Here is a 19,894-nt window from a genome sequence, read left to right as displayed (position 1 = left end):
TTATTGTTTTTCGCCTTTCAGATTTGCATTGGGTCTCTTGGTACCAGTGTGAATTTGCAAGACCCTGTTATATATATTGGGAAGTCTTTTAGAGCTAGTGGTGATAGATACCTGACCCCAAGTAATAGTGTAAAAAGTACTTCTCTTTACCTCGTCCATGCTTATGCTTGTTGTTGATGACAATTTGTACTATTGTCCCCGATGCTTGCTGGGGATCTGGGAGGACTCCACGGTTGCTCCTGGTGTTGGGAAAGCGAGGAACGCTGACCGCCTGCCTAGCGGAGCTGGGCGACGGGTCGTAGTGGGAGCGATGGTAGGAGTGTCTCTGGTTGGAGATTTAGAAAGAGTAGGAAGGTAAACATCTCATTGCGATGAGCATGAGGAAAGAGGCTGTACTGGAGGCTGAATTCAGGCAACAAGTGTGTTGCCACTATCATCAAATAGGCTTTAAATATAATGGATGGCACCTTACTAAATAAAGGCTATACAGGTTTTGCAGATAGTTAACGCAGTAATAAAGTAATCTATGCATATATAGTTGGAACTCATCACACCAGACTGTATATGTCAGTGCAGATGTCTTTATCTAAGTTGGTCATCTAAAGTCCCTAATGAAGTCAGTGGAGAGAAAGGCACTTTTAGAACATGATCCATCTGCCCTGTTGGGGGTCTCTACCTCAGGAAGAGATGAACATAACCCCGAAGTGCCTGTTTCCCTCCGTTTAATAGAAGAGAGTTCAGAGTTAGACCTCTACTCTACTCATGTGTAGGATTAGGTAGGAAGAATTATAAGGTTGTCTGGTTTCCCTAATCAAAACTGCTTTGTACCGGGGATCTGGTGGCAGAGCACACGTTGAGAATGACTGTCCAGCTTCTCGTTCACCTGCAGCAGCTTTACATTCTCATTTAGGGCCAGGTTTAGCCAACCTCGGACAGACTGAACAGAGCCTTACTCGAAACTGTCTGAGCTCACAGACTAGAAAGTTTCATTTTATTTGCAGGGGAAAGTAGTCTGTGCAGCCTGTTTTCCAGAGCAGAAATACTGCGGTTGTTTTCAGAGACTTACTTTCCAAAATACCCATGGGCATGAAGGGAGAGCGTGTGTTACAGCAATTATGTTGAAAGGCACAGTTCTTCTCAGTAATCCAAAGACCTGTTGGTTCATGCGTTTAGGTAGTGCTCCTAAATGCTTAAAAGTGCCTCATATTCTCTCCGAATGCTGTTATAAAAATCATCTCTTGTGGAATAAATTGTTAATGGTTACTCTTAGCACTGGAGATAGTGAAGCCCCTGAAGTAAATATATATATATGTATATGTCAACGAGGAAATAAGCGGCTGCGATTATGATTTAAAAGTAATGCTAGTACAGCAAACAAAACACCATGGCATTTTGTTCTCATGTGGCATATACAACAAAGACCAAACCCAGAGCCCCCAGGAGCTGACTGGAGTTTGCCATTTAGAGTTATTAAGAGTTTATTCAGGAGTTTGCAAAAGTGGAAGAAATTGGTTTTGGGCTAGATTGACAGAACCCAGGATGAAGCAGTAGATATTCTTATACCTTGTCAGACCTGGTAACATTCTTTTCTCTTTTTTCCCCCAAAGTACTGGCATGCGCAGCACAACAGAAAAATATGTCTTCAAATTGTGGGTCGTACTTACAGCTTCCCTGTTGGCTGGCTGCCGGAAGATATCTCCGTCAGAGTGCTCCCATGATAATTCTCCATCCCCTGTATATGAAGTAGAACAGGATGAGTTAGGGGAGTAACTGTGTAGTGCCTTAGGAAATAGTTAGGGGAGAAGTCTCATCTACCTTTACAGTTACATTTAATGTGGAGGTTGCATTTGTGTGTAGAAGTGGCCTTGTTGTGCTGGATTTGGTATGGACCCAAAGGAAGATCCCTTTCCAGATATCTCGCAAACTTAGGACCAAGGTTTACCATTAGATTTGTGTGGCTTAACAAGAGATGCTATGGGCAAGATGATTTCCAGCAACCATTTGCCTATGTGATCTCAGGCAAAAGCAATGAGACATGACTTAGCTAAGCTGTCAAGGAAAGGCTAAAGTGGGTGGCTTTCTGTCTACCGTGGGCTGAGGGAACCCACAGGCCCAGTTGCTGTTGCTCAGTCGACATGTAACTTGATTGTGAACTGAATCCCGAGTTATATTCTTGTAGTTGGCTCTGAAGCGTAGCCATTAATAACTAACATTACATTATATATACAAAGAAAAAAGTAAGCCTCATTTGGTGCTGCAAATGTCCTGTCCCCATATCTATGTGGGTTTTTCTCCTCCTTATTTGCTCTTCATTTTCCAATAAAAGTGGATAGTTCAGACTTCATCTCCCAGGTGTGACTGTGAACCAAGGGGGCTCTGTCATCTGTTTATAAAAGCCACACCTTTGGCGAAGATAGTCTATTGGATAAACAGAAATGATGGCCATGCTGAATGCATGACTCTCAAACAAAAGCAGCACCTGCTTCAGGCACTGTTATGTCGGGATGTATGAGAAACTGGCCCGCTAAGGCTGGATCCCATCTACGCTCATAGGATCCTATATTTGCATGTATGGAGTATGAACTGTTCAGCCCTGCTGTTTTGAAACAGGCAAATAAAATACTGCAGAATAAGACTCATAATGCGAAGTACATTCATAACAAAGTAGGGACATTCTGACTTGTGTTGTAAAAGAGAATAGGATTTGCCAGGGCACTTGCAATTTGTGCACGTGATGCAGAGCGAATGAATGCTTTTGAGAATCCATGCGAGGGACTTGTGGAGCCAGGCTCTGGTTCCTCACAGCCAAACATGTCACTCACGGAAAGGAAAGTTGGAAAGAAGAAGAACCCCTCAGTTTCTGTTCAGGAGTAGTGTCTAGCTGTTTTCTGGGTACAGACAGCTTCATAAATGCAAGCATAACTGAGCATGAGCCACCACAGAAATTATAGCAGGGAAAAATCAGTTCCGGCTGGAGAGAGAATGTGGTTTAAGTAGGTTTTAAAGACATATTGAGAGATGCTCCTTGATAAGATGAGCTACGGAACTTGAATTGATACTGGATTCTTGGAAGATTTATGTGAGAATAGGAGAAATCATTTAGTGTGGAGCTGAGTTTGGAATTTTCCCCAGCTTCGGAGTTCAGATATAGGTACAGATAAAAACTAGTGGCTTAAAGCTGAGCTCCAGACGTGCCGAGCGTTGCCACTGGAATGCAGTGCAGTACCACATCAGGGGCCTGGCGGTTTGCGTAACTGGCACAGATCAATGCCATGCACAGACTCTAGCTTGGGGCCTGGAAGCAGGGTAGCTGCAGTATTTAGGAGTATGTGGTACTGGCTTGGGAGAGACATGATGCAGGCATGCTTCCAGTCCTGGAGTTAACTCAGTCACGTTTAACTCAGTTGGATCCATCATGCATCCGCTACTTTATTGCATACTACGTATCATTGTTTTGCCCTCTACTTAGGCATTTTATGAGACCTTTCCCCTTGACTTAATGGAAGCTGGATCCTGATGTAAACTAACATCTCAACTATAGGGTTTGGAGCCTTCTCTACTCAGTAGTAGAGGAATGAATGGGATATTCAGCAAGCTTGAATATATTATGTTAGTATTTTTTGGCCATGCAGGGAACAGGAATTGACTCTCAGTTCTCATCCCACGAGTTGTGCTGGTGTCTTGATGCAGACATTTTGCTTAGGTTTGCGTTTCCTAGGAATCACGGGGCGGGGGAAGAGAAAACAGCTTGTGCCACACAGAAAAGGATAAGGTTAGTTAGGAGAGAAAAGATAATTTTTAAAGTCTTTAAATGAGAATTATAAACAGTGGAATACATTTTAAGAAAAAAAACCCTGCATAAATGGAGATACTGTGTCTCTTCTACTGCATAATCCAATTTAATCTCACCTCTTATATGGGAACACTACTTCTAATTAGCTTGTTTTTCTTAATGACTGCCTCTTTGGTTTCAGTGACTGATTTTTCCAGCGAAAGGCTAGTTTACAGCATAACCAAGGCCTTATACTTTGTACTTTGAGAGACAGTTTGATTTTTATAACTGTAACAGGTTGGTTTCAAACCCATGTCACCATGAAAAGAAAATTATCCCGACCATCCCAAGAAACTAAAAATAGCACTGAGGGAACAGATACCAGGCACCAGATAACTACTTTAATTGAACTGTCAGTTCATTACATTTAAAACAATATAGATTTCCCCGTGGGAAGCCAGGACTATCATCTTGCCTGCTTGAGATCAGAGAGCTTTAAAAGCTGTTTGCTTGGGGACATGTTTCAAAATTTGTAAAGAAGATACTGGGGAGTAATGTGGCTAAGCAGCAGAGAATGAGGCACAGTCTCCTCCAGAGAGCCGAGTACTGCATAGAAATCCTCATGCTTGCTCCGACAGAGCTGAGGTATTTACGCAGCACACAGCATTGCCCTGCAGAAAGATCAAGTCCTGCACGGTGACATGCTTCAGTTGATTAGCACTGCATCTCGGCAGGGTACGTAGCTCAGAAAGCTTGCTGCACTGACACGGCTATACAGTTTCTGTTCAGGAACGTGCTCCTTCGAAGCTTGCTCTACCACCTCTGCACCACGCTGACATGACACCATGCACCACACCATGACATCCTGCACCACTGATACACCCTGAAGTACCCTCTCTCTGGCTTCGGCCCTTCACCTCGCAGGGTTTCTGCTCCAGGCTGCGTAGTTAGTAAGCTCCTTAGGACAGGGACTGTCAGACTGTGCTAGTCTGTGCTTCTAAACTCTAGCACCATATACAAAATTATAAAATTGATGATATAATACTCCTTATTTTTACCATGCAGTAGTACTGAGTTTGAGACACAGGTGCACAGAGATGCAAGCAGGAGAGATTTTCAAAGCAGCCTGGCATCACTCATCTCAATAAGAGTGGCACATCTGAAAACCCTAAGCACCATTAGGTGCCTGTCTGCATCTTTGAGAACTGTCCGTAGGTGCTTAGATACCCTAGAGATGGTGATTCAAAAGCCACAGTATCAATGGTGAGATAAAACACATCTAGAAATTCTCAGACATTTAGGCTGTTAGACAGACATTTAGGCTTAGACATTTAGGAAGGCTAGGAAGGCTGGCGGTACACTTCTCTAGAATCAAGTTCCCTGCGTGTACAAGATCTAAGAGGCAATTACTAGTAAAATACCAAAATTACCTGAATATCGGTTAACACTTAAAGTGAAGCAACTGGCCTTATCCTATGAATTGAAATTCTTGGTCTTGTACAACTAGAGCTGGTCTTGTAACTTGTCAGATAGAAGCTTATTTTTATTTCAAAGCTTTTCTACCCAGAGCAATGGCAGCTATTTCAATGCTTTATTTGAATCCTCAGTTTACCCAGTATGAGGCTGCAACTTGGTCATCAGTGCATTTGCTCCTTGTTTCAATTTAGGAAAACAAAGCGAGCAATGTCACCCTGCTGGAATGCAAGGTTTAATTTCCCCACATGCATTGCACTGTGAGTAAAGGGGAGACCTGCAGACCTGCGTGACAGTGCACCAGTCTGACAGGGGTCTGACAGGGGAAGAAGTGAACTCAAACCTGTGTCCTGCTACAGATGTGCTAGGACTTACCTCTGCAAACCGGACAACAGGACTCCGGAACAGAAACTGGGAAAGAGCAAGTTAATTTGGGACACGTCTTCAACCCACAGTACACATTCCCTTCCTGCCAGGAAAACACAAGGAGCATTTAGAAGGAGAGGCATCAGTTCATATGGTACTGTATATGCATTTTTTATGGACGGAGGTGCTGATGTTTACATAAATGTGCTCTAGTATCCAAAAGCAGAACGTTAGACCAATGAGAAGTCTGAACAGCATTTCTTAAATTTATTGTCACACAGAGGAAAGTCCCGTTTTTCAAAAAACATGCGGGAAAAAGGAGAGAAGGAAAAAAGGGAGGTGGGGGGAAGAACCTCGATGAATTTAGGCTCAAAATGTACCTGACGTTGGTGGGATTAAAACCACCTGGTATTAGTTCTCTGCTCTCCCTCTGGCGTGTCTTACCATTGACCTGGAGGGAAGACGTACCAGTGACTGAAACCTGCAGTCACAAAGTCCCTTCGGTACTTGGCCTATTAAATCTGTAGTTAATGTAGAATACGATGATTTGCTCAGAGGAGGTCCAGAGTTGTCAGTACTTCATACTGAAGAGCTGGCTGGACGGAGAGGGACGTTGCGTTCAGACAGGAGCTCTGAAGCGTCGCTGGGTGACTGCTCAGATACGCTGCATTTGAACTGGCAACGTCTCGGGGATGGATCTGTGGCCCAAGGGCAGGTTACAGGGCTCTCCAGTCCCAGCCTCTGGGGCTCTTTACTCATCAGCTCAGCTCAAATGCATCTAGTTTCAGTCAGCAACTTAGTGCTGTATTTTCCAGTTGGGTTGAAGTGAAATACTCTGTATATGCCAAGCAGCAATATTTTACCTGCTGCCTGTGCAATGTAAGCTCCCTTACAGTAGGTGCTTGACAGGGTGAGCTTTGTACACTGTGTTTTACTAAGACGCGGCCTGGCATTTACCAGGTGCTGCAGCCCGGCTCTGAGCACTCCTGAGAGTTTCAGCATGAATTCCCAATTTCCAGCCTCTGCTGTGTGCTATGTATTCCTCACATTTCAGCGCCCTGTCCTCTGGAAAGGAGAACTGAAGCATAGACAGAGCATGGCTCTATGAAACGATGTTACTTACTGAGCAGCTGCACTGGGCACACTGGTTTGCTTGCCTGTTCTGGAAAAGCCCTTCCGCCACAAACATTTCGCCATGGTGGTAGGTGGTGCCATTGTATTCGCAGGATTTCCCGGTGATTTTGCTGCTTACGGAGAAAAGGGAGTCTTCTGGAAGCAATGGGAAAGGAACACTTCATGTTCTTGACAACTAGCAATATCATGACTACAGGAAGGGAAAAGCTTCCCTCCTCCCCCATTTATCTTACTTGTTAGAAATGGACAGGTTTAGCTATGCCACAAAATAAAAGTGACATTCTCAAGCTGCTGTTTTGCTGAACTTTAATAATTCATACTTTGAGTTAACTGTCCCAGTTGTTTTAGGGTTTCTGTGATCAACTGCAATGCCAGCGCTGAGGGCCATGTCTCATGCTGCTGTAGTTCCTCTTGCTCTGTCTGGTACCGCATTTGCTGCCCGCTGGGGTGGGAAAGTGCAGTTATGTGCCCGCTTACTACATTTACATTTTTTCTTCATGCTTTAATGTAGAAGGCATTAGGTTCTGTATATACACAAAATTCCACTATCAGTAACACCCTTTGCGGCACGGCTTCCCCCTTCTTAGGACTCGTATTATTTTATTAATGATTTGTAGTGTGGCAGCACGTAGGAGCCTTAGTTGCAGGTTAGCAGGTTGTACCACACTGCGTGCGTGCTGCTGCCTTCCTGCCATCCACAGGCACAAACCTGCTGGTACAGGAACAGCGATACTGTTGATGGCACTGCATCAAGAGCAAACAGGCCCAAGAATAATTGTACCATGGAAACGTTTGTTCCCAGGGGCTTTCACAGTTTGTTGTTGTTGTTTATGGCGATGTTTTCAAAATGGGCAAACCTGTCAAATGCAGACTTCAAAAGCCACCCAACAAGCTGCTGTTTCTCTTATCCGCATATGAATGGCAAATGTGCAAATCAGTGCACTTTGTGTGCAGAACTCAGTGCACAGGACAGAGCACACAAGGTGGCAGTGTCAATTCAACTCTGAAACCTGCTGTTTCAGCTCAAGAGCTCTGATACGGAGCTCTGCACCACATGGGTCAGATTTTCTTCTGTGACTTAAAGCTATCCATACCTTATGCTTAGAACATCCCCTGCACTGTTTTAACTATTATCAGTTGACAAACTGTGCAGAGGAATTATACTTCACCTGCGAAATGTTAGTCACTTTGATACTTACTGGGCTCTGATTCTGGCACTATACATTTACATTCACGTGAATTTAGCATCTCGGCATGGCAAGAGGCATTTTGAACAAGAGCTCCATGGAAGTAACAGTGATGTGTTTGTTCTCTGGAGCCAGAATCACTGCAGATTTCTAGGAATGCAGCTGAAATTTTGTTTAGTGGGCTTGAGTTTTCACGTAAAAGAAACCTGACCGGAAAATTCAGGCTTTGCTATATAGCCCCTTTCCTATCTATCAGATAATCCTGGGGAGATTTCTTCTGTGAAATTATGCCACCAGAGAATGCAAGTTTTTCAGCTGGCAGCTCAAGCAAAAGAGCAGGAGTTTTCTGATGATAAGCACTGGTGTTAAACACTGATGTTTAGAGCTTTCCATAGGAGCATTTTTTTTATGATGGCACCATCAAATATTAATAATCTTTTCAATGGAAAATGTCAAATCTGACTGTGAATCATACACATCCTACAGTATTTGAAGGTCTAGTAGTAAAGGTTAGCAAAGAACCTTCTGCTGTGCCCCAGAGAACAGCAGAAGTGAAGTTAGCCATTTAGGGCTCCTTGACTGACGCTTCCTTTCTCCTCGGGAGATAAACACAGTATTTGCACTTCCACCTTTGAGTCACCAGAGATAGCATTATTTCAGTGCAATCAAAGGAGTCTAATGATGCCTTTCCAAAATGTTATGAACAATATAAAGCTTTGACAGCACCTGTGCTTGGCACAGCAGTGCACTGCTTTTGGCATTTTCCATATAGTTTATTAGTAATGCACACTCTGGAATGACAAGATGTATGCTCTAATTAAGACATATCCTGTGTAAGTCATCAGCAAGACATTCCAGTGAGAAATTCAGCTACTGTCCCATGAGGCATAGATATTGGAAAACATGAATAAAGAAACACTTCTCAGGACTCTGTCTCCTCCTGAAAGTTGTGTCACCACAGTTCCTTGGGCTTTCTGGAAATCACCTCATAGAAAGCAGAAAGACAGACTGCCAAACCCTTGGTAATCCCCTTGCACCTCAGGCAATTGGAAGAGCAGTAGAACTGGAAAGAGAATGAAAGGGGAAATGAAAGAATACAGATGGTTCTTGCCTGGATACGAGGGCCTGTTAATGCAGCCTCTGCAGGACATTGCTATGCCTGTATGCAGTGTCTGTCCAAAAGCAACCAGCAGCGTTTGGCTCATGGTCTGATGCTTGCAAAGATCAGCGCTTGAAAGACTCACAAGGACTTTTCAGAGAATTTGATGAGGAGAGTAAATTTTACTGCAGATTTACCTTGGTATGCAGCGTTGCACAATTAAATCACTATGAAATCCCCAAATGCCTTTAAATTGTCGATTCTAATTATGGAAGAAAGATGGTGAAACTTTTGTTTACATGATGTTTTTGCTTTTACCCCGATAATCATGGCACTGTTGAAGTGTTTGCAGAGTTCCTATGGGATTCCAGGCAGCAGGAGATTAGCCCTAGCATACCCCGGCTGAGTCTAGACAGACAAGACCGAGAGGCAACCATTGCTGCCTTTCCAGATAGAAGAAAGGAAAGTAGGCAGCAGAGGGACAAAACCTACGTTTCTTATATAGGCTCATGCTCACTCTGATTCTGATTTCTGTCTTGGTTTCCACCACTGTCAGGTTAAATGATCACCGTGAATCTCTTAACCTTGTTAAAAAGAAGATGTTTCATATTGCTGCGTTATTCATGAAGGAAGAGGCTGGACAGCAATAAGATGGCTTGCTCTGGACCAACTCAGGACAGCAGCTCAAGGTTTGCTGCTGTATTGTTTGCTTAATGTTAGGGCCTACATGAAAAATAGATAACTACAGTCCTCGATAACTACAATTTTCTCTCTGAGACCCTTGTGGGTCTCACAGAGAAGGGATAGGAAACTAAGCGAGAGTATCAGAAACATGTCTGAAGACGTTGCAATCTGGCCATCTGAGACCAGTAGAGGAGCAGGGGGGACATAATGGAATTCTGAATTTTCTAAAGGCATTTTCTAAATGGCACTTCAGGTGGGAATGGGATTATCTGTCCCAGGAAGATCTTTCAGTAACAAAAGTAACATCAAGAGACTTTGCCTTATCCGACTCTGCTGCAGGTGCTAGTGAAGAAAGGCTTTCATTTTAAATGGAGCTACTAAGATGTTGCTTGGCCATGCAACCCTGCAGCACCTATATTTCTTTTAAAGGTGATCACAGAAGTTAGGCCTACCACAGATAAACTGTAACATACAGCCCAAAACGGATGTACGTCTGCCTACTGTGGGAATAATGGGACTCAATTCTATCGCTGTTTTGAAGGCTCATTTGATGTAATGACTATAAACCAAAGTCAGTCTCCACCACAGGGAATATTATTTTAGGTCCTGATGCAGCACATACCTGTGCACATTATTATCTTTTAGCACATGAACTAAACGGGGCTATTTGAGCGCATAACATAAAGTTTGGAAGAAGGTTTCAGAATTGAGACCACATTGCTGTTGTAGAAACTATATACCGTCATATATTGGAGACACCATATTGGAGAGTGCCGCTGATCCTCTGCAAACACAGTATCTGTCTAGAATTGCGAGGAAACTTTGTTTATATTGCATATCTATATATAACTTCTGTCTGCTGCTATTTCTCTCTCTCTTTCTGTCTTTGATAGTTTATTATTGCCTTCCTACCACTAGGATTTGCCTTGGTTTCTTTTCTAGTGCTCTTTAAATCATACCTAATTAGAGGACTTTAGACTCCCTCATGATATCATGTTCTCCTGTAGAATGTGAAATTAGAGTGATTGTAAATTGTTTTAGTAAGTGCCAGGTTTGAACTTTGAAAAATCTTGGCATTAAGGTTCATATCAGCATGCATTATTCTGTGCCTCAGTTAAGTTATGTTAGATTAATTAACTCCAAATATACTGCACTGCTCAAAGCTCCTGTTTGTAAACCTTGTTTCCTAATCAAGGTTGTTTCCAAAGGTTTATCTGGCATTTTAATGGTGCTGAGTAACATTGCTTTAATTTGTTGCCTTTGCAAAGCACCAGGCAAACCATCTGTGTGAATCCTTTTAATTAACGTGGTTCAATCTGAGCTTTTATTTCTAGCATTCACAGCATGTCAGTGGAAGCAATATAAAATGTATAGGGCAAAGATATTATAGCATCAGTGGAAGAGGAAGTAGCCTTGTTTCTGTGGTTGGTATTTATTCTCTAAGGGCTCAGACTTCACTGTAGAAGATGATAAGCAATGCTTACTTACATTTGCCTGTGATTTTAGTGGGATCAGGATAAGACCATGAGTTAGCAATATGAATAGCAGTGATTTATCACCAACAACATTAGCATTAGGTAATGCTAAGGGGCTAAGATGTGCACCCTCAGCTTAGCGCATGACTTGCTCTGGATTTGAACTTATCCTGTAAGTAGCTTTAAAGACTGAACAGGGATGAAGAAATTTTTCAGGTGTTACAAGCAGTCAACAGCATACAACGGCATCAAAAATGTGGTTAGTTTCAAATAATCTGTAATTTTAAAAGCAACTGGAGACTATGGTGACTATGCTTGAATTATTATATCCAAGTATTCTTCTTCTCCAAACCTGTGATTTTGTCCACCACTAGTCTACCTAGGTGTTTTTTCACTGACATACTGTACGCACAAGGTAAATCCTTAACGAGTCAATAGAAAGATTTCCTTCTGGATTCAGCCTAGGTTCCTGCTGTAATTCTCTTTGCTTAAGATTATGTGTGAAGGAATGGAAGCTTGTCCTAGGAGGAACTACTGATCTGGACAAGCAAGATTTATATCAGTTACAACAGCACAACCTGATATGAAACTTCCCCCGAAACAGAATTGCATATTACTCTATTTCACTTATTCCATGAACTATAGTCCCTTTGATAGGGGGTGGGAAGAAACAGTATGGCAAAAAGTTCACCACGAAGAGATACTAACTTCGTGTGAAGTGGCAGCAGGTGCTGATGGAAATTTTCTGGTTCGGTGGAGGCTCCTCAAATCACAAATTTTTCATGGAAACCTGCCTGGGTTCCTGATGGTCTGTCAGGGACTTGAGTTTTCCAGAGTCAGAGGTTTGAGGGCCACGCAGACCTTGGCCGAGGACCCCAGGGCTCCCTGGTTCCTGGAGCTTCCAGGCTCCGGGGAGCCACTGATGCTGTGCTCATGGATCACAGTCAGTTTCACAAACATCATCTTTTAGCTTCGTCTCTTTCTAACTGTATTCCTTCCTGGATTCTTATAAAAGCTTGTTGCTGAGATGCTTTACCCTTACTTGGATATGGAGCAGAAAAGCAGCAGTTATCTGCAACTAATCCCTTGAATAGCCGGGAGAAATTCCACTGGCAGTTCCTGCTGTTTGAAACAGTGGTAACTTCTGTAGAAGTATTTCTGTGCAGAGAGTGAAAAGCAGGAACTGGCTAAGAGCACACTAGCTTCTTGGGGAACTTCACAGAAGGGTGACTTACTTGAGGAAGGGCTTCAGGATCCAGACCTTACTACAGTCAGTGAGGTGTTCAACTTGGATCCTTCAGGAAGAAGCCAGGAGGCACAGACGCAAGAGCTAACAGTCTCAGGGCTCTTAACTCACAGACGGGCAAAACAGCCCCAGAATCACTGGGCAATAAACAGTAAGTTACTGTTTATTATGTGAAGTCTGACCTTCAAGACAAGAAAATCAATTGCTTTTGAGTGACGTTAGCCATTGTGGACAATGAGACCAAATAGCTTGGCTTTCTCAAAATTACTGTGCTGAGTTTTACTGATCTGCAACCAGTGATAGAGTGAAGTGGTAACAGAGTGTCCTCCTGAAGTGGAGGTGGTACAGGTTTGGCAAGGAAGTGCCTGTGTAGGCAAAGTTCATGCTTCTGCTTGCCTCTTGGTACAGTCCATTAGGACCCTGCACAGCATCGCGGTAATGGGCTGTGGTTTTTTTATTGCATCTCCATTCCGATACCTTCTGGTACAATACTCTGGATGCTCTTGTTTGTACTCTCCTTAACACACTCACTATTGCTTATTTTAGTATCTGAACATCTGGCAAAGATCATTAAAAAAATCCTACAGACTCTTGGCTTGCTAACTGAGAAACTATTTTTAAACTGCAACATTCAGAGTCACCTAGTGTCATTTACTGAAAAAGATGGGCTTTTAACATCAAGCAGAAACACTAGGCACTGAGCCTGGCTTGGCTTTTGCAGTTTGTCTGTTTTATGAACCACCTTTATAAAAACAATCAAGTGCTAAACAATATGAAATTAATCATGAGGTTTAATGCCTTAAGAAACGTACCATACTGGGAACTGTTCTGTGGACAGTCTCTCTGGTCTACTTTCTATAACTAGACAGATGATAGATTATGAATTTGAATCCAGGAGGATTTTGTGACGTAAGCACGTACGGACCAAGAGAATGAGGACTGGTTTTGGGACCCTATTCACGAGGTAAGCAACTGCATTCTGCTATGATTCGGGGCAACTGTTTGCACTGCCATCTCTCCTGCGTAATCCCGTGTATTCCCGGCGAGCTTTGCTACTTCCTGAACACAACAACTAGGAGAGCCAGTTTCGTTTGAACAGGTACTTGAAAGCTCTGAAGGTTGTATCCTGGTGCAGGAAACTGTCTTTGGGCACCAGCTAACTAGTGTACCTTACATGCTGCTTCTGTACGGAAATCAGGACACCCCAAATACAACAACATAACATCTTGTGAGACAATAATACTTGGCTTGGCATTTTAAATTAGTGTGAGAACTGTAGGATAACTACTCAAAAGCAGCATACAAAGAGCAGTTATGAAGAATCTGAATTTAAATAAAACCCTCTTCTGAAAAATATGCAGATCATGAGCATTTCTAATGCCAAAGGGGAGCCCAACTAAACTATGAGAGAACTTCCCCCTGGGATTCATGCTTTGCTTGTTGAAAATTATATGAAACCTGAACCTGCTTAGGTACGCACACTGTCCAACACAGTGGGCAGCGCTTCGATGACCTCAGATCTGTGTTTGGAAAACCGTTTGTTTGGGCAGGAGTTACACATCCTCCTAGCTCTCCTTGATAGCAATTTATTGTTAGTTCTCCTCCTTCACAGAGTCAAGGTCTTTTCCCTACAACCAAAATCATTCTCTAGGGTAACTCACACAGAAGTCAGCAGAGATATACAGGGATGAATCTTGCTTATCGGGTCTTTGTACTGGTGTATCTATAACAATGTTAAAGGCTAACCCAGTAGCCTTCGCATTCCACTGTGAAGGATAAACTCTTAGGAGGGCCCAAAATATGAACTGAAGTAATTTAGAATAACAGTAATGGGATAATTTATTTATGTGCAGAAAGTTACATTTCTGGATGAAATCATGCAAGTGGATCCTGCAACCTACAGAGTGGGTTGAAAAAAAAAGTTCTGGCAGCAATGGAGAATAAAAAGCTAATCTGCACTGATTGCAATTCATGGCAGGAGCTGGAAGCATAAAATGCATGGAGCAGAGTTGCAGATAAGATGCTGGAAGTTTGCTTTATGTTATGCACCTTGTTACCTCCCTAGCTCTCTTCCACTGCTCCCAGCATGCAAGTTACAGTTGCCAAAGGTCTACCACAGTGCAAAAAATGCTATTTGTTCCTATACCACTGATGTACTTTTAATATGAAACAGGCTATCATCCACAGGGGGTGTGCATCTGTCTCAGACTGGATTTCATTTTGTGTTTGGGTATGGGGCAGGGGTTCCCAAAACTAGCCAGCCTGAGTACTGTCATTAATAACAACAGCGCTATCCTGGGCCAGGCACGTGCAGATTAAGAAGTGTGCTTCCCACTCCAGCTTCCTTCCTTTACCTGAAAGTGGAGCTGGGGCTAGCGGTGGCAAAAACAGTCTCTGCCTTTTTTGCCAGGCATCCATGACATTGGACTGACTCATAAATCTCTGTTTTGGAATTCCTGGTGCAGAGAGTTAGAACTTTGTTAGGGGTAACAATATACCCCAATGTCCCACCTTGCACATGGTAAGCAAGATCTTTTCCACCACGGTATAGATTAGTCCATTGCTTTCAAATGGGTCCTAATAAAACCAGGGGAACGACCTCTGGAACAAAGTACTCCTTAGTGAATAACTCTGGAGACTGGACCCAAAGCAAACCAGGTGTAACATATTAATTTCAGTTTTTGGGCAGCAATATTGAAAATTAATTCAAAGCCTGTGAGCTGTGCCTTGGTACAAAACATTTCTCTTGAGCAGGTAGTGCTTTTTCACCTTATTGAGCTTTCGGAGGAGAAACTAAACTAAAAAGAAGGTCATGACAAATTAAGTGGTGTGCTTGATTCTGGACGGGAAAGCAACAGCGCGTGATATATCAGTATCAGTGAGAGTGTATGACGGTGCAGAAGAGAAACAAAACCAGTAAATCCAATAGCTTCGAAATTCCCTTTGCAAGGTGACCTGCAAAGGGGGGCTAAGCTCTTCTCTCCAGCTTTGTAAGGATATGTGCCTCTTCCTGTTGCTGGAAGAGTCTTTTTGACACATGGATAACCTTGTTTAGATGTGAGCAGTCCTGCAGCTGCTCTGATTAACGCTATCTGAAGCAGCCTTCTGTCACCTAAGGAATCAGAGCTCTGAAGAAGTGGTAATGAGTCCTGTCCTTTGACCCCTACTGCCTTAGTGTCTACGTCCAAGAGGTTCAGCCACAGCTCTCCCCAGTCCTGGAGAGAATCGAAGTGCTAGTGACATTCCAAGTAAAAGATAAAGAAACCCGCCTTCAGGCCCAAATCCTCTATTTTTAAGGCGCTCCCCTCTACTGCACGTAAGCCAATAGAGTATGGTTATTACAGATAAGAAACAGCTACTCAGTATCAGACACATACTTGGAATGAAGGAATAAATATGTGTTGATAATCTGATCCTTACAAATTCAAAACAGCAGCCTGAGACTTAAAGGGGTGAGGGAAGCATCCTGCCGAAAGAGATTATAGAGCTTGCTAAGAGAGTGACAGTCAGCCAGATTTTGATCTGAGTTAAGTTGAATAAATCTGGAACAACGCCATTGATCGGACCCAATGCTTTGTGTTCAAACTAAACTGTATCTTAAAAAAATATTATTTTCAAAAAGATCCTCATGCTTATATGGATCACATAAATAATATTCATCTGTGTTTATGCAGTGCATTTCATTCACAGATAGCAATACTTTTATATAACACAGAACACTTGCCTGTTTTCCTGCAGAACCAGTGAAAATAAGGTACAGTGGTAGCAGCAGGCTTGCTTTTTTACCCAGAGATCCAATTCATCCTTATCTTGTGCTCCGGAAGGGCTGGTGCAAAGAAGCGTATAGCTGGGAATCTGGATTTCCTTCTTCTGCCAGTGTGGTTCATTTTCCCCAAAAAGGCCTTTGGTGCAGGAGACATTCTCGGATCATATCATGGCATGACTGTGCTATTCTGGGGCTACTTGGTGAGAGGGGTCAAATGCAGAGGGGATAAGGGAAACAAAGACGACAGGGAATCTGTGTAGTACTGGTAGCATGGGGCACTGTAGAGCAAGTGTCATGGTGAGCTGGTGTTAGGGATAGCACATGCTCTGTTTCTTTCCAGATATTTGCCAATCCTCCTCCCTCAGTATCTGTGGAGGCCTCTTGCGTACTTCTGCCTCAGAAAGGCATGAAACCCGTCAACGCCATCCATGCGTTAGTACATCTTCCTGACCTGCTGCTAGTGCAGCTCTGGGGCTGGACAACTAAACTGAGCCCTGAGTGCCATCAGAGCGTGGTGGGACAAATGGCTTTTTTATAAGACTGTGGCAAAGTCAACACCACCAGCTGCGGAAAAAGCAAATGTGTTTACCACTACCAAGTCAAAAATGATAAAGCACAAATATTTTATAGCTACTTCATCACCAGAACTAAATCCTGATTCATCATCTCATGGGAATATAAGAACCTCAGGTAGAGAAAACTTACTACGCTGTTTCAGTGCAAGGTTATCGTCTAGGGTTTACCTAGTATTATTTTAAATAACCTTTGTGGCAGGAAGTCCTTGGGGCATTATAGCACAGTCTAAGAGAGCAAATTGATTTTTCTCCTATTAAAAATTCCTTTGCCTAATTTCTTCTCTTTACTTTTGTTTCCCCTCTGCATGAATGTGTCACTTCAAGGCCTGATCTGAAGTCCGTTGAATGAAATAGATTTGGAATCTGGCCCAAACACCTACTCTGTGTGGTATGGTGTAAAGGCAGTTTCCTCTTTCATCTTCTGTCTCATATTTCTACCATATTCCTTAGCATTTCTAGAGGGGGGACTATATCACAGTCAATAACTGCATCTGTTTTCATAGAAGGCTTAGTCCAAAAACTATCAAAGCTAACAGAAATCTGTTGATTGACTATACTGCAGTAGACTGCGGATCAGTCCTCAGTCCATCTGCATTTGGCCTTTTTCCTCAGTCTGTGCATCACAACCTAACTTCTTATAAATCTATGATTTAAAGAAGCAGAGATGATGTGTGAAGGTCCCTTTTAAAACCATCAAAAACAGTTCATCCGTGTTGTTTTTAAGGCAGTGGCTAAGGCTGACAGTAAATTTGGATTGAAAAGCTGTGCTGTCCAAAAACTGCAAACACAAGTCCTAAACAAAATCCATATGCACCTCTCAGCGATGCAGGTGTCAAAGATATTAAGCCACAAAATGCTTTACATTAAAATAACTTTAAGGACAAGGTTAAACTCCAAAAACTCCAAAGTCATTCAGAGTTAAGCACAACAGCTAGTCTTTAATACAATCAGATGGTAGAAAGTATATGAAACTCATTGCTTGAAGGAACTAGTAGCACCTTATCTAGACAATATGAACTTTCATACAGATTGAAGCCAAAGATGTAGTTTCATTTTAACACTCAAAAGGTTGTTGGTTGTTTTTTAGCTCTCTAGGGCTAAAGTCAGGCTCTTCACATTATTTTAATATATTTTCTGTAGCTTAATTTCCTGTGTTTTCTTTTATAGTGGCATAAAAAAATGCCCAACAAAACTCTGAAGTAGTTATAAAACACTTTCTGGGTTGCTCCATTTTAATTCCTGGTCTAAGGTTGAACCATTATATGAGTCTATCAATCACTCTTCCAGCCAAGGAAGCAAACTGAAAGAAGTTTTGGTGCATTTTGAATCCTTTCTGAGGTATCTCTGAAGCTCTGATGAAATAGTTATCTTGGAAAAAATTCTGAGCAACCTACCATGTCAGTCCAAAGACTGGAAGTTCTAACTAATCCTGTCCTCCATGTGTGCAGATACGTGTTTTTATTCAGTGCATATTGGAAGCTGGTTTACAGATAGATTGTTTGAATTTTTTAATGTTCAAAGGAACAGAATGGAAACAAGCGATAACCTCAATCTGGCAGTGACAGCAAATATTCCTTATGAAGCTAGTATCAAAGGCAAATTACAGAAAAAATGAATATTGATCTGAGCCCAGGTCAATGTGAAGAATGAGACATCTCACAAGAATGCCTGTTTCATTGTATTTCCAAATCAAAGTTTCTTCCAAATAAACAATTTACTTGAACTGTCTGACAGTTACCCGCTCTTAGGACTATAAGAGCGTAAACCAGGACATCTCACTAATTTCTGATGCTGTGTAACATTCTGTGAGTCCTTTATATTCCAGATGTGAATATCCAGCTTGTTTGTACACACAGAGTAACCATAATCAGGCACAGCTTCGTAATTCTCTGACACCTCCACAGGAGTCAAGTGCAGACTGGAGACATTTGAAAATTGCTCTTATCAATAGATAATAGAAAGAAGTTCTCCAGTTTTGACTACTTGCTGTTCCCCAGTCTCCTGTGACTGCCAAAAGCTCGGATCATTCATAGGTTATTTCTGATTTCTTTTGCATCAGCTGAGAAGTGCAAAGGTGGGCTGTGAAGGCGGTGGCATAGCTTCTGGGCCTACAGGCAGTGTAACATCACGTATTAAAGGTCTCAAGAGATTCAGATGCTGAGGTGAAGTAACAAGAGAAGGTAGAGATGGACACTGGAGGGGAGCTGAGCATGCACTATTTCTTCCATGAAATGAGGCTCATGTCAACTATGTGGCAAAGTGGCCAGGATGCCGAGAATGTGGCCAGCTTTTCTAAAATCTGACATGTACCTATAGCTCCAAACTCATACTTCTGTCAATATTCTCTTCTTCAAGTGTCAGTTGTCTATTCCTTGGTGTCAGGAAAGCAATACTAGAAGGACTCACTAGTAAGGTGGTTTTGAACTTCAGAGAGTAGTTCATCAGTTAGAGAATATAGAAAGGTATTATTCTGTGGATGAACAATTCAGACAGAAGCATGCATAAAGGTTTTAAGTGACCAAGATTTTCAGGAGTCTGATTGTTTTTATATTCTCTATCGGATAATCCAGCTGCTTCCAACACAGTGAACAATGTTGTATGAATAAAGAATAAAACAGATAGGGCTTTTAAGCATTGCAGTTGATTCATTAATGTTGATTATGAAGTTTCCTCACTCTTGTATCCCAACAGTAATTATACAGAACCCTCTTTCTGCACACCGAGTTCTCTTTTTCCTCAGTTTTTTAGCACTGTATTTTGTATGGAGACACTTTGAGGGACTTTCATTTGTACATGTGGTACACTGCTCCATCACTGATAGACTGGACTTTGTAGGTGACATTTAGGTCAGATGTTTGAACTCCTCCAGGGCTAATGGTTGATGGATACAGTGGAGCTATATGAAGGCTGCCTTACTCACAGTACTTTCGGGAACCCCAGTTACTGTAATATTCAATGCCAGACTTAACTGATGTTGGTGTTGCTTTTGATCTTTTTCATCTGAACATTTCTGCCAAGATCTAACCTTTCTCAAGCAATGATTTATACAGAGATAGACACTCATCCACAGATCCTTAATTCCAGCTAGTCTGAGTACTCTTGATGCATCAAACATGA

General features: G+C 42.3%; 2 protein-coding genes across 3 annotated transcripts in view; one reads left to right on the top strand and one right to left on the bottom strand.

Moving 5' to 3' along the window:
• The window catches only part of PAK3 (p21 (RAC1) activated kinase 3), a 273,715-nt gene that overhangs the window by 72,016 nt on the left and 181,805 nt on the right, over positions 1 to 19,894 (top strand). The window lies entirely within an intron of this gene.
• The window catches only part of CHRDL1 (chordin like 1), a 45,919-nt gene that overhangs the window by 10,589 nt on the left and 15,436 nt on the right, over positions 1 to 19,894 (bottom strand). Inside the window, exons 5-8 of one of the 2 annotated variants that reach the window (XM_068956940.1) lie at positions 6,735 to 6,877; positions 5,621 to 5,714; positions 1,665 to 1,732; positions 151 to 325 (exon numbers count right to left, since the gene is read on the bottom strand). In XM_068956940.1, coding sequence (XP_068813041.1) covers positions 151 to 325; positions 1,665 to 1,732; positions 5,621 to 5,714; positions 6,735 to 6,877 — 480 coding nt within the window. Of the gene's footprint in view, positions 1 to 150; positions 326 to 1,664; positions 1,733 to 5,620; positions 5,715 to 6,734; positions 6,881 to 19,894 lie in introns of both variants that reach the window. The other variant, XM_068956939.1, reaches the window with a different exon arrangement.

Source organism: Struthio camelus, chromosome 11 (genome assembly GCF_040807025.1).
Source record: "Struthio camelus isolate bStrCam1 chromosome 11, bStrCam1.hap1, whole genome shotgun sequence".
NCBI lineage: Eukaryota > Metazoa > Chordata > Aves > Struthioniformes > Struthionidae > Struthio > Struthio camelus.
The sequence above is the reverse complement of the archived record's forward strand: the minus strand, read 5'-3'. Positions and strand labels throughout refer to the sequence as shown.